The sequence below is a fragment of the Sorex araneus genome, chromosome 5 (assembly GCF_027595985.1).
Source record: "Sorex araneus isolate mSorAra2 chromosome 5, mSorAra2.pri, whole genome shotgun sequence".
Lineage (NCBI taxonomy): Eukaryota > Metazoa > Chordata > Mammalia > Eulipotyphla > Soricidae > Sorex > Sorex araneus.
The window spans coordinates 183,744,925-183,757,413 of NC_073306.1; the positions used below are offsets into that span (position 1 = coordinate 183,744,925).

The following is a 12,489-nucleotide window of genomic DNA, read 5'->3' on the forward strand; positions in this document are numbered from 1 at the left end:
TTAAAGACCGTTGCTAAGGAGGTTGCCTAGAGGTTTGGGAGTTGGATGGTCTTCTTTGAAATCCTTTCCTGGCCTTTTTTTTTCTGCAGGAGCTTCTCTGGGTCTGTTGCTATAGACAGGTGAGGGTCTCATCAGGCCTTAGTTCCTGTTTTTCTGCAACATTGGTCTTTGCAACTTCAGAGCTTTTATTTCCCAGGAAATTTACCGCCTTCTCCCAGGGAGAGGACCTTCCCCACCTGCCCGCCTGCCTGCATCACCTTCCGTGGGAGCGCTGTGGGTCTTGTGGTACTCAGGGGTCTCAGAGGCTGACTCCTGGCCTTTGTTCCTCAGGAAGAAGCTGGGGGCTGTGCATCCTTGCGTGAGGACGGGGTCGTGGGGAGACTGTGTCTCACCTTAACTTTGTAGGTTTTCTCTTTTCCCCTCCCCTGCGCAGGAGCCACTGCTGATTTCTGGTTTTCTTTTTTAGTATACAGTTGATTGGTTTGGGGGCCACACCAAAGTCATGCTCGGGGGGGCTATTTCTGGCTGTGTTCAGGAGTGACTCCTGAGAGTGCCTAAGGGACCCTGTGGGGTGCCAAGGATCCCAGTGGGGGCAGCAAGATGCCAGGCAAGAGCCCCAATCCCATGGTTTCGATTTCTTTCAGGGGGGTTTGCTCTGTATGTCTTTATTTGGGGGGGGGAGAGGGCATGGTTTGGGCCATACCTGGTGGGGCTGGGGGGAATATAAGTACTTCCAGAGGCAGAACTGGGGTTGGTTATGTGTAAAACAAGTGCCTTAACCCTGCGTGCTCCCTGTTTCAAGCTTGATGCCCTTGATGCCAGCGGAGGTCCCTGGGTGATTTGTGTGAAGTGGAGAGGAGAGAGGTGACAGTCTCAAGAGGAAAATCTACCACTTTCTCTCTGTTCACCTCTGTCACCCTGGGAGGGCTGGGGAAATCTAGGACTGATAACGTCTGTGGTGGGCCTTGGTCTTTACAGGAAAGTTAAGTTAGTTCTAGAAGTTAGTTCTAGACCTTACCCAAGCCTTTTAGGTCCTCACCTTTACCTCACAGAAAAGAAGTTCAAACTGAGACTTTAACCTGAACGCTTTGTAACTTTCCACATGGTGACTTAATAAAAGAATTAAAAAAAAAAGAAAAGAAAAGAAGTTCAGGAGGAGATGAGCAGTGAAATAAAAACAGGTTTTATTTTGGAAGTTTGTTTTTTTGCATGATGCTTAGGGTTACTCCTGGCACGGCAGTCAGGAATCACTCCTGGCGGTGCTTAGGGGAGCATGTAAAAATAGAATCCAGGTCAACTGGCCCTATCTGTTGTACTATCACTGGGAGTTCTGAGGAAGAATAAGAGGAGAGAGAGTAGGAGGGAGAGAGGAGAGAGGGAGGGAGAGAAAGAGAGAGAGAGAGACAAAGAGAGAGAGAGAGAGAGAGAGAGAGAGAGAGACTCTGCGCTTCAAATGGAAAGAGCCCCACTACACACCAGCATTAAAGTATGAAGGTATGAAACGACACATCTCTGAGGGAGACACGTGCTCGGACACACGTGCACTTGGCAGGAACACATGTGGGCGCCTCCTTTGCTCCTCCAAGTATAGGATTTCTCTCAGCCTGGCCTGCAAGAGGCTTCCTATCTGGGCAAGAGTCTGTTGCTAGGGTGGTTGCCAAGCAGGTAGAGGGGGGAGTAGTTGGTGGTCTTTAACTGAGAGCCCCGGTGGGTAAGGTTCTTTATGTATCAGCAAAACCGTCCAAGTGTCGCCCTTTGGTTTGTGGTGTCATACCTGCTGGTGCTCCTAAGGGACCCTGGTGGTTCTTGGGGAACCGTACGTGGTGCCGGGGGGGGAAGGGGGTTGAATGTGCGAGGCAAGCACCTTCTCCCTGTGCTCTGTCCAGCCCCAATCCTTACGACTTAGAGCCTAAATACGGGGCTAGTGGTGATTTCCTGTTTGTTTTTGGACCACATCCAGTAGTGCCTGAAGGCCACTTGTGATCAGGACACCATGTGGTTCCGGGATGGAACCAGGCCTGCTCTGGTGACTGAGCTCAGCCTCCAGCCCTCTCCCTTCCAGGGGGTGTTCGACTAAGCCCCCGACCACCTGCCCTCCACTTTTGGCGCCTTTCCCCTGATGCTCACCAGCGTGGCAGAGGCCACCTTGATACGCCGCTCATTTAGAAATGCCTGAGAGGGGCTGGAGTGATAGCACAGCGGGTAGGGCGTTTGCCTTGCACGCGGCCGACCCGGGTTCGATTCCCAGCATCCCATATGGTCCCCTGAGCCCCGCCAGGGGTAATTCCTGAGTGCAGAGCCAGGATTAACCCCTGTGCATTGCCAGGTGTGACCCAAAAAGCAAATAAATAAATAAATTAAATAAATAAAATAGAAATGCCTGAGGGTTCAGGAGCTCTGTGCCACAGGCGGAGGCCGTGGGGTCGTTCATGCCTTGTCCCCGTGTTCCCACAGAAAAGCCGGTGCTGCAGAGCAGACACTCCCTAGACGGCTCCCGACTGGCGGACAAGGGGGAGCCGGCGCAGCCGCTGTGGATCACACTCGCGCTGCAGAAGCAGAAGGGCTTCCGCGAGCAGCAGGCCACCCGCGAGGAGAGGAAGCAGGCCCGGGAGGCCAGGCAGGCAGAAAAGCTCTCCAAAGAGGTGAGTAGCCGGGCCGCGGCTGGAGCCCTGCCTCTCCGCAGCTTGGCCGCCTCGCAGCTCTCACCCCAGCAGCTTCAGAATGCCGGCAAGCGGGGCCCCACGCTCAGAGGCGATTCTCGTTCGTGTCCTGGCTGTGGTCTGCCCTCCGCTATGCTGTCAGGAAATGATGAATTTTAAAAGCTGTCCAGGTGAGGTTTGAGAGCCTTTAGTTTGTCCCGAGGATTTAAACACACACACACACACACACACACACACACACACACGGCAGAGAAATAGCTCAAGGGGCTAGCGTCTTTTATTTTGTCACAAGGATTTATTTTTTTTTTTTTGTGGTACGTGTATGTATTTATTTATTTATTTATTTATTTTTAAATTTATTTATTTTTAATTAGAGAATCACCGTGAGGGTACAGTTACAGATTTATACACTTTTGTGCTTATACTTCCCTCATACAAAGTTTGGAACCCATCCCTTCACCAGTGCCCATTCTCCACCACCCGTAAACCCAGTGTCCCTCCCACCCTCCCCAATCCCATCTCCCCCCCACCCCACCCTGCCACTGTGGCAAGGCATTCCCTTCTGTTTTCTCTCTCTAATTAGCTGTTGTGGTTTGCAATAAAGGTGTTGAGTGGCCGCTGTGCTCAGTCTCTAGCCCTCATTCAGCCCGCAACTCCCTTCCCCCACATGGCCTTCGACTACAATGTAGTTGGTGATCGCTTCTCTGAGTTGACCTTTCCCCGGAACGTGAGGCCAGCCTCGAAGCCATGGAGCCAACCTCCTGGTACTTATTTCTACAGTTCTTGAGTGTTAGTCTCCCACTCTGTTATTCTATATACCATAGATGAGTGCAATCTTTCTATGTCTGTCTCTCTCTTTCTGACTCATTTCACTCAGCATGAAACTTTTCATGCCCATCCACTTGACTACAAAATTCTTGACCTCCTTTTTTCTAACAGCTGCATAGTATTCCATTGTATAGATGTACCAAAGTTTCCTCAACCAGTCATCCGTTCTGGGGCATTCGGGTTTTTTCCAGATTCTGGCTATTGTAAACAGTGCTGCGATGAACATACATGTGCAGATGTTGTTTCGATTGTACTTTTTTGCCTCTCTGGGATATATTCCCAGCAGTGGTATTGCTGGGTCAAATGGGAATTCAATATCTAATTTTTTGAGAGTCGTCCAAATTGTTTTCCAGAAGGGCTGAACCAGTCGGCATTCCCACCAGCAGTGAAGAAGGGTCCCTTTCTCCCCACATCCTCTCCAACAGCGGTTGCTTTTGTTCTTTTGGATGTGTGCTAGTCTCTGTGGTGTGAGGTGGTATCTCAAAGTTGTTTTGATCTGCATCTCTCTGATGATTAGTGATGCAGAGCACTTTTTCATGTGCCTTTTGGCCATTCGTATTTCTTCCTTGGTAAAGTTTCTGTTCATTTCTTCGCCCCATTTTTTGATGGGGTTGGATGTTTTCTTCTTGTAGAGCTCAACCAGTGCTTTATATACCATTGATATCAACCCCTTATCTGATGGGTATTGTGTAAATATCCTTTCCCATTCTGTGGATAGTCTTTGTATTCTGGTCACTGTATCTCTTGCGGTGCAGAAGCTTTTTAGTTTAATGTAGTCCCATTTGTTGATCTCTGTTTTTACTAGATTGCTTAGTTCCGTGTCACCTTTGAAGATACCTTTATCTTCAATATCGTGGAGGGTTTCGCCGACCTTGTCTTCAATGTACCTTATGGTTTGTGGTCTAATGTTGAGGTCTTTATTTTTTTTTTTTTTTTTTTTTTTTTTTTTTTGCTTTTTGGGTCACACCCAGCAATGCACAGGGGTCACTCCTGGCTCATGCACTCAGGAATCACCCCTGGCGGTGCTCAGGGGACCATATGGGATGCTGGGATTTGAACCCGGGTCGGCCGCGTGCAAGGCAAACGCCCTACCCGCTGTGCTATCACTCCAGCCCCAAATGTTGAGGTCTTTAATCCATTTTGATCTGACTTTTGTGCATGGTGTCAGGTCAAGGTCTAAACCCATTTTTTTGCATGTGGTTGTCCAGTTGTGCCAGCACCATTTGTTAAAGAGGCTTTCCTTGCTCCACTTCACATCTCTTGCTCCCTTATCAAAGATTAGATGGTCATACATTTGGGGTTGTGTGTAGGGATATTCCACCCTGTTCCATTGGTCTACGGCTCTGCCTTTGTTCCAGTACCATGCTGTTTTAATTGTTACTGCTTTGTAGTAAAGTTTGAGGTTGGGGATGGTGATGCCTCCCATCATCTTTTTCCCAAGAATTGTTTTAGCTATCCTGTCACAAGGATTTAAACACACACACAGACACACACAGAACACACACACACAGAACACACACACACACACACACACACACACACACACACACACACACAGGGAGTAGACCCAAGTGTAGCCCCAGAACCAAAAATAAATGAAACTTTAAAAACATCAAGTTCAGGCCTGGAGCAATAGTACAGTGAGTAGGGCATGTGGCCCACCTGGGTTCAATCCCCGGCATTGCATATGGTCCCCTGAGCATCGCTGGGTGTGACCCAAAAAGCAAAAAAAAAAAAAAAAAAAACCCAAAAAACCAAGGTCAATCAGTAAACTGACCACCAAGAAACTAAGGGCTTTCACTTGGAAACTTGCTTTGGTTTCCAGGTGGTTTTACTTTGGTTGATCTAATTTGGCAGGAATCCGGCCTAGTCTGGTTCGCAGCAGCGATCCACAAACACAAGAGTTCTGTGAGAAGTGGGAAAGGGCTTTTATGTGAGCAGGGAGTGAGGGAGACCAGGAGCCTTTTTCCCCCTCCCGGAGTTTGCAGTGAGTCCCTGGGGGCTGGAGCTTTCAGCCCGAGCTGTCTGCACTGGGGAAGGGGTGGTGTCGGCCCAGAGCCCAGAGGGAGCACGGGGCGGGACTCTGAGATTCTGAAATCGCACCTCCCTGTCTGCAGGTGAGCATCAGCAGAGCCGGGTCCATGCACAAGCCCGTCACTCAGCCTGAAGTGCAGAAGCCGCAGAAGCCCGAGGAGCCGAAGCCCGACACCGCAGCGTCCAGGCTGGAGCGCAGAGAGCACCTGAAGAAAGCCAACACTCTCCCCACGTCCGTGACAGGTAGACGCGGGTGTGCTTGGTGCACGCCCTTCCCTAGGTGGACGCTTTCCGCCCTCTGTCAGACCACCTGGAAGCGCCTCTGGCTCCGGGAGGTGGTGGTCCCTGTTTGATATTCCGACCCTTAGGGAGTGGCGCCATCTGACTTACAGCTCTTGCATTTCCCCCCGGTGTGAAATGCTCCCACTCCTGCCGGCTTCAATGTGCTGGTAACCGAATTGCCATGTTGGGAGCATTTAACAACACCGATCATGCACTCTCTGTAGCCCAACCGGACTAAGGTTTTGTAACTTGCTATAGGCAGGAGACATCAGAGACCTGAACAGGATGTAGGGAGAAAGGGTCAAGATGGAACAACATTTAGATGAATCAGTGTTTTAATAGGCCCAGAGCAATGAAGGTGGCTCGTGTCTGGCATCCAGTCAGAGCGGACTCAGAGGCCACTTCCTTTGACACAGAAGGTGACTCAGTGCCTTAAGGTGCTTGCCCCGGTGACTGCCCTATGCACTGCGGTGAATTTCCCACAGGAAGACTTTGTGACCCACAGGTAGCAGGATCCAGAAGATGGCTGAGTGGCTTAGAAAGCACTAGGGTGGGCCGGAGGGATAGGACAGGAAGGAAGGAGCTTGACCGACCACAGCTGAATTCCTACCATGCGACCCTTGAGCCTCATGTGAGCCCCTGAGCCCCATCAGGAGTGATTCCTGAGCTCAGAGTCACGAGTAAGCACTCCTGCTCAAAAAAAAGGAAAAAAGGAAAGGAAGAAGAAAGTATCCCCGGCAAGTGTGAGATCCTAGTGCCGTTCACTTAAGCAGTCCTGAACCCCAGCAAGGAGAAAACAAAAAGGACAAAATGTGGGGCCTGGAGAGATAGTACAAGGGGTTAAAGCACTTGCCTTGCATGCAGCCCGCTCAGATTTGGTCCCTGTATCCCATATGGTCCCTCAGCCCCACCAGGAGTGAACCCTGAGTGCAGAGCCAGGAGCAAGCCCTGAGCACAGTCCAAAAAGGAAATTCCACCAAAATGAGAGCAAGTGTGTGGAATCCAGCAGTATTTGAAAACACGTGCCTGGGGCTCGGGCTTGGAAGCTGCTTTGCGGTTCTGGCTCACAATTTCCCACGGCCCCACAGTCTCAGCGCTGTGACACCAGAAAGCCACCGATTTCCACCCTGGATCCTTGCTGATCATTAAGAGCTACACTTTTGTTGTGTTGTTTGGTTGGTTTTTGGGCCACAGCCGGCCATACCCAGGGTTTACTTCTGGCTCTGCGCTCGGGGATCACTCCTGGCAGGCTGAGGCACCATACAGGGTGCCGGGGATTGAACCTGAGTGGCCTCGTGCAAGGAAATGTCTTACCTACTGTACTATTTCCCTGACCCCTCTGCAGATGGCTCTTAAATGTGTGCAACACTGATGAGACAGTCATATATATATGACTTTTGTGTTTGTTTTTTAATAGATATATTAGAAAGTAGAAGGGAAAGGAAAAGAAACTCACCAAATGGGGAGGAACTTAGTATAGGACTAAGTTGACACAGCCGTATTAAAATTTTTTTTTTATTCTGTTAAAATGTGTGATCCAGGGGCCAGAGCGATAGCACAGCGGGTAGGGCGTTTGCCTTGCACGCGGCCGACCCGGGTTCGATCCCCAGCATCCCATATGGTCCCCAAGCACCGCCAGGAGTAATTCCTGAGTGTAAAGCCAGGAGTAACCCCTGAGCATCGCTGGGTGTGACCCAAAAAGCAAAAAAAAAAAAGAAAAGTGTGATCCAATGTTTCCAGTGACTTCCTAGTGACAAATCACTTGGAAGATCACATCAAGAGTCCCTTTCCTGGGGTTCACGGGGCATTTGCTGTCCCCACGAGGCAGCCCCAATCCCATTCCACATTCAAACTTTTTGTGCCTTGGTTATGGGCTAGCTGAGGTCTGGAAATAAGAAGAGGTCTCGCCACTAAAGCTGTATTTACTGTTCGATGAGGAGACCAAAAGCCCCACAGCATTTTATTTTGAAAGCCACTTGGAGATGGCTCAAGCACAAGTGCAAATACTTTGTGTGTAGGAGGCTGGGGTTCAGTCCCTGGCACCAGTCCCCGGAAAATCTGGGAGCGGAGTGCTGGGAGTAGCCCTGAGCACCCCGGGGTATGGCCCCCAAATCAAACACACAAATTGGACCAAAAAACCCAGTTGGACCTGCTGTCCAATTTTCCAACAACCTTCATGATCCTTTGATAGAAGCAGAAACTGAGGATTCTGGACACTTAAGGGCTGTCGGAACTCTTGAAAAATGTTTGACCTCAGAGTCAAAGAGGTCATACCTCTCTGCCTGATTTCTTGGAAATACTAAAGTGTTGGTGCAGTTCAGACCAGTTTCAGCTTAATAAAGCAAGCCTTAGTTCTGGAGCATTTTGTCTTTTCCTTCAGGATTTCCTGAGTCCTGAGGGATGAGTAAATATAGTAATGTATTTACTATAAGCATATAAGTAAATATAGCCCAGGTAACATGGCGGCCTCTCACCTGAAGGAGAGAGGTTTTAAAACAATTAAAAGTGACAAGAAGGGGGCTGGAGTGATAGCATAGCGGGTAGGGCATTTGCCTTGCACGCAGTCGACCCAGGTTTGATTCCCAGCATCCCATATGGTCCCTTGAGCACTGCCAAGAGTAATTTTTGAGTGCATGAGCCAGGAGTAACCCCTGTGCATCGCCAGGTGTGACCCAAAAAGCAAAAATAATAATAATAATAATAAAAGTGACAAGAAGCCAAAGAACTGTTGGTTGGGAATGGAAGAGGAGCGAGCTGGACTCAGAGCCGAGAGGCCAGCTCTGACCTTGGAGCCGGATCAAGTGAGCGTCTATGTGGGCCCTTTCTCTCATGGGAGTGACTGGCCGTATGGCGAGGATCACAGGGCTTCAGGCTTCATATGTGTGCACCAGCCTAGCTTCCGGGGACAGGAAACCAGAAGTCTAGAAAGCCTGTCGCTGAGCGGTGTGTGCGGTGGTGAGTGTGCGTCCTTCCTGGGCGGGTCTGCTCGCCTGCCTCTCCCCCCGGTCTCCTACTTCAGACAAAGAGTGTGGCTTGTCCCAACTTCTTCCTTCTTTCTCTCTTTCCTTCAAAATGCAACCCAGTGGAGATCTCGGATTCGGCTCCCCCCGCGCCGCTGGTGAAAGAAGTGACAAAGAGGCTGTCCACCCCGGACGCGGCCCCCGTGTCCACGGAACCTGCCTGGCTGGCTCTGGCCAAGAGGAAAGCCAAGGCCTGGAGCGACTGCCCACAAATCATTAAGTAGACTGACTCTCGTTTCCTCCTCAGAGGCCATCACCGGCCTCTCCTGCCCTTTTTATTTATTTTTTATATAAGGTAAAGAAATCAAGCTAGGGAAAGCAGCATGTTTTATAGGCTCTACAATAATGTTTAGAAACTGAACTGTGTCGTTCCTTGTAAAGAGTGTATTTGCACAACCCTAGGTCCTGGTGCCTTGAGCTCCTCCTAGTTGAAAGAGAGAGTTCCGTCTGCGGGATCCTGAGGTAGGTTCTCCAGGCCGAGAACTCGGGAGAGCGTGCCGTGCCCGCCCCACGGTGCTCCCACTCAGCCCCGAGTCATCGGAACACGAACTCTTGCCAATCTTTATACTGGTTTGAGATTCTCCACTCCAGTTTCTCGTATCCCAAACACTGACCTAGCCCAGCACGGGGGTTTTCCTGCTGTACTGGTGGAAAGTTCAACCATGGAAGCCACACGCCCTTCTCCTGAATGCAGCGAATGGCAGGGAGCCCTCTGACTCTGTGTCCGGGTTTCATCACATTTCCCCAGCCTGGAATTGTCATGCAGGACGCGAATTCATTCTCACTCCCACCACACAAATGATTTGATGCCATTTCTCTCCTTTAAGGACATGTTAAGTATTTGGTCCACTTGGCTTCTTAGGAACATCTTTAGAAAATTGTTTTTAGGGCCACCCCCCTTTCTTTTGGCGGGGTTTGGGGGGAGGGTGGTATTCATACAGTACTAGGGATTGAACTCAGGGCCTCACAAATGCAAGGCATGTCTCTTCCACTCGACTTACCTCCTAGAAACCTTTGTATATAACATGGTGAAGAAAGCAAGCTGCAAGTTCTGTTTTTGTCTCTAAGAAGCCCCATCTCGGGGCCAGGGTGCGAGTACAGTGGGTAAGGTGCTGGCCTTGCCTGTGACCAACCTGTGCTGCCTCTCCAGCATCCCATGTGGGTCCCCAGCTCCCACCAGGAGCGATCCCGGAGTAAGCCATGGGCACCTCCAGGTGTGGATCCCAAACAAATAAAAACAAACCCCCTCCCCACCAATGCATCGGTTCTTAGGAGGGCCAGCTTCCATTCCACCCTTCCTCATGGGGCCAAGAATGTACACTCTGCAGAAATTCTTTAGAAGAATCACCTCAAAGGTTGAGAAGCTTAGAACAAGCTGCTTCTAGTATAATTTTTAAAGGTCCGATGGGGAGTCTCATTTTACCCAAAGAAGCAAAAGTGAGACACACACACACACACACACACACACACACACACACACACACAAAACCCTGAAAAAAAAATAGCTCCCAATCAAGCCATTTATTACAGCATTATGAGAGGCAGCTGACATCACTGACGCTACAGGTCTCTGAAAATTCCCTCCATCTTCAGGGAAAGTTAACAGAAGCCGAGAATTGGGACTCTGCACAAAGGACTTCCTGCAGGAAGCTTTCCTCGACTAGAATAAAATTCCTATTTAAAGTTAAAAGTTTAATAGCATTTACAATTTACCATGTCCACACCATACCTTAAAAACAAAACAAAACAAAAAAAACCCACCCTGCATTTCAGAGTCTTAAGTGGCCTTGTTATCTACAAAGAAGGGACATGGCATATAAGATCCACGTTTATTCACTTTGATGCTTCTAAATTTGCTTTTCGTGACACACAGACATGCCAGTCGATTGCCATAGTGCTGGTACTCATTGTATTTCGTGGTGTTAGCATGTTTCTTATTCTGACTCCAACATACAAGTCCAAATCCTTGACCTAGTGCAGGAGGAACTACATCCTTCCCTTCTCTCCTATAAAAGCAGGTTTTCTTAGTATCCATAGCTGTTTTCTTTTTTGCTTATTCAGTATACAATGTTAGTGTATTATTTACCTTCATGAAAGAAAGATGGCCGTGCCACGTAGAAGCATTTTTGTGGGGGAACAGTGGCTCAGCCGTATGCTAGAGCTGACAAGGGTGGTCAAATGCATAGTCGTACTCTTGTAAGCTGAGTTTATTATTCTACATATTGGACCTTCAGACTGTTAAGTATCAATGAAACTTGAATCTTTCAAATTGCTATGGGAGGCAACAAATATTCCACTGCACGCTTCCTGCACCGATGCTCCTTTCCAAATCAAGTCTGTAGGCAGTTTTTAGTTCCAATGATTGACTCACCTTAATGGACCTCTTCAGTGAGAATAACACTTCAATGGGAATCTTTCCATCTATAAGTCCTGGAATTATAGTGCTATAGTAATTCTTCTGAATTGAAATTTTCTTTCCTCCTATCAGCCTTGGATTACACTGATAGCAGTAATGACAGAACAGATGTAAGAATCGATTCATTAACAAAGAATGAGAGATGAATCGACCCTGTACCGAGTTACCTGCCACTGAGGCCATGCCAGGTCGGAGCAGTGCCTCAGTCAACATTTCCATGGGGGCGCTAGGGACAAAGCTCAGCGACACAGCACTTGCCTTGCAGATGTGAGGCGCTGGGCTCAATATCCAGCACTGCAGAAACTTTCCATCAAAATCTTTAGTAAGAGTGTACTGGAAACAGTCACAGCAATTACTCCTAGAGGTACCTGTTTATTATTTCATAAAAAATTACTTCAGCTTTGCACTCAATACCAATGAAGTGTTATTTTGCTTTAGTTGTGGTGCAGTCAACAAAATATGGGGAAAATCGGTTAAAACACACAAAAATTCAAGACCTTTTTAAATGAATGATTGTTATGTTAAATACACAAGCGTAAACTTGTTTTTTCTTAAAAAAAAAAAACAAAACGAAACAAAAAAAACAAACATACATTTCTCCTGGCAAGGTAATAGATGATTGACCTCTGTTCATAGACATACATATACAATTAGAGGTTTTTGTTTACTTTTTTAATTTTTCAAGTGCAATTTTTCTTATACATCATTGTTAATCGCTATTAAATTTACCAGTCAGTTATCAGCAAATTATAGTATGTATTCATTGTCTCTTCTTGTGACATTTAATTTAATTGCTTATTTTAAAGCAGAAACATTAGAGTTACAAGTGTCTTGCAATATTTTTACCAACAATAAAATTAAGTAGAGGCTTAATAATGAAAATACCTTAAGTGTGATCTTAATATTATTTTGAGATTTTTGGTTGTATAAAGTTTTAATGTAAAAATGTCCATTATTGAAGGAAAAAAACCCTTTCAATAAAAAATACCCACAAGATCTTTGGCACTGATGAAATTTCTTTTTCAAGTTTTTTGTTTGTGTGAATTTCTGTTACCATCAACATGCAAGTTTTTGTGGAGAAAAAAACTTCCAGGCATTTTATATAGTGCTTTATCATTTTCACAAAGTGTTTTTTGGGGGAAAAAATGGGGCAAATAAAATGTTTCCTTCAGTTGTAAAGTGGAACTGAATGGTCTGTGTCTCAGACAAGAGAATGTTTCACTCAACTTTCCGACCATGAGAAGGAAGA

General features: G+C 47.6%; 1 protein-coding gene across 7 annotated transcripts in view; it reads left to right on the plus strand.

Moving 5' to 3' along the window:
• Nucleotides 1–12,236, plus strand: part of CRACD (capping protein inhibiting regulator of actin dynamics) — a 230,367-nt gene extending 218,131 nt beyond the window's left edge. For all 7 annotated transcript variants that reach the window (XM_055137664.1, XM_055137662.1, XM_055137667.1 and 4 more), the window contains 3 exons: nucleotides 2,455–2,642; nucleotides 5,606–5,765; nucleotides 8,888–12,236. In XM_055137664.1, the coding sequence (XP_054993639.1) occupies nucleotides 2,455–2,642; nucleotides 5,606–5,765; nucleotides 8,888–9,048 (509 nt within the window). In that variant the 3' untranslated portion in view covers nucleotides 9,049–12,236. The remainder of the gene's footprint in view (nucleotides 1–2,454; nucleotides 2,643–5,605; nucleotides 5,766–8,887) is intronic.
• The last annotated feature ends 253 nt before the right edge of the window (nucleotides 12,237–12,489 follow it).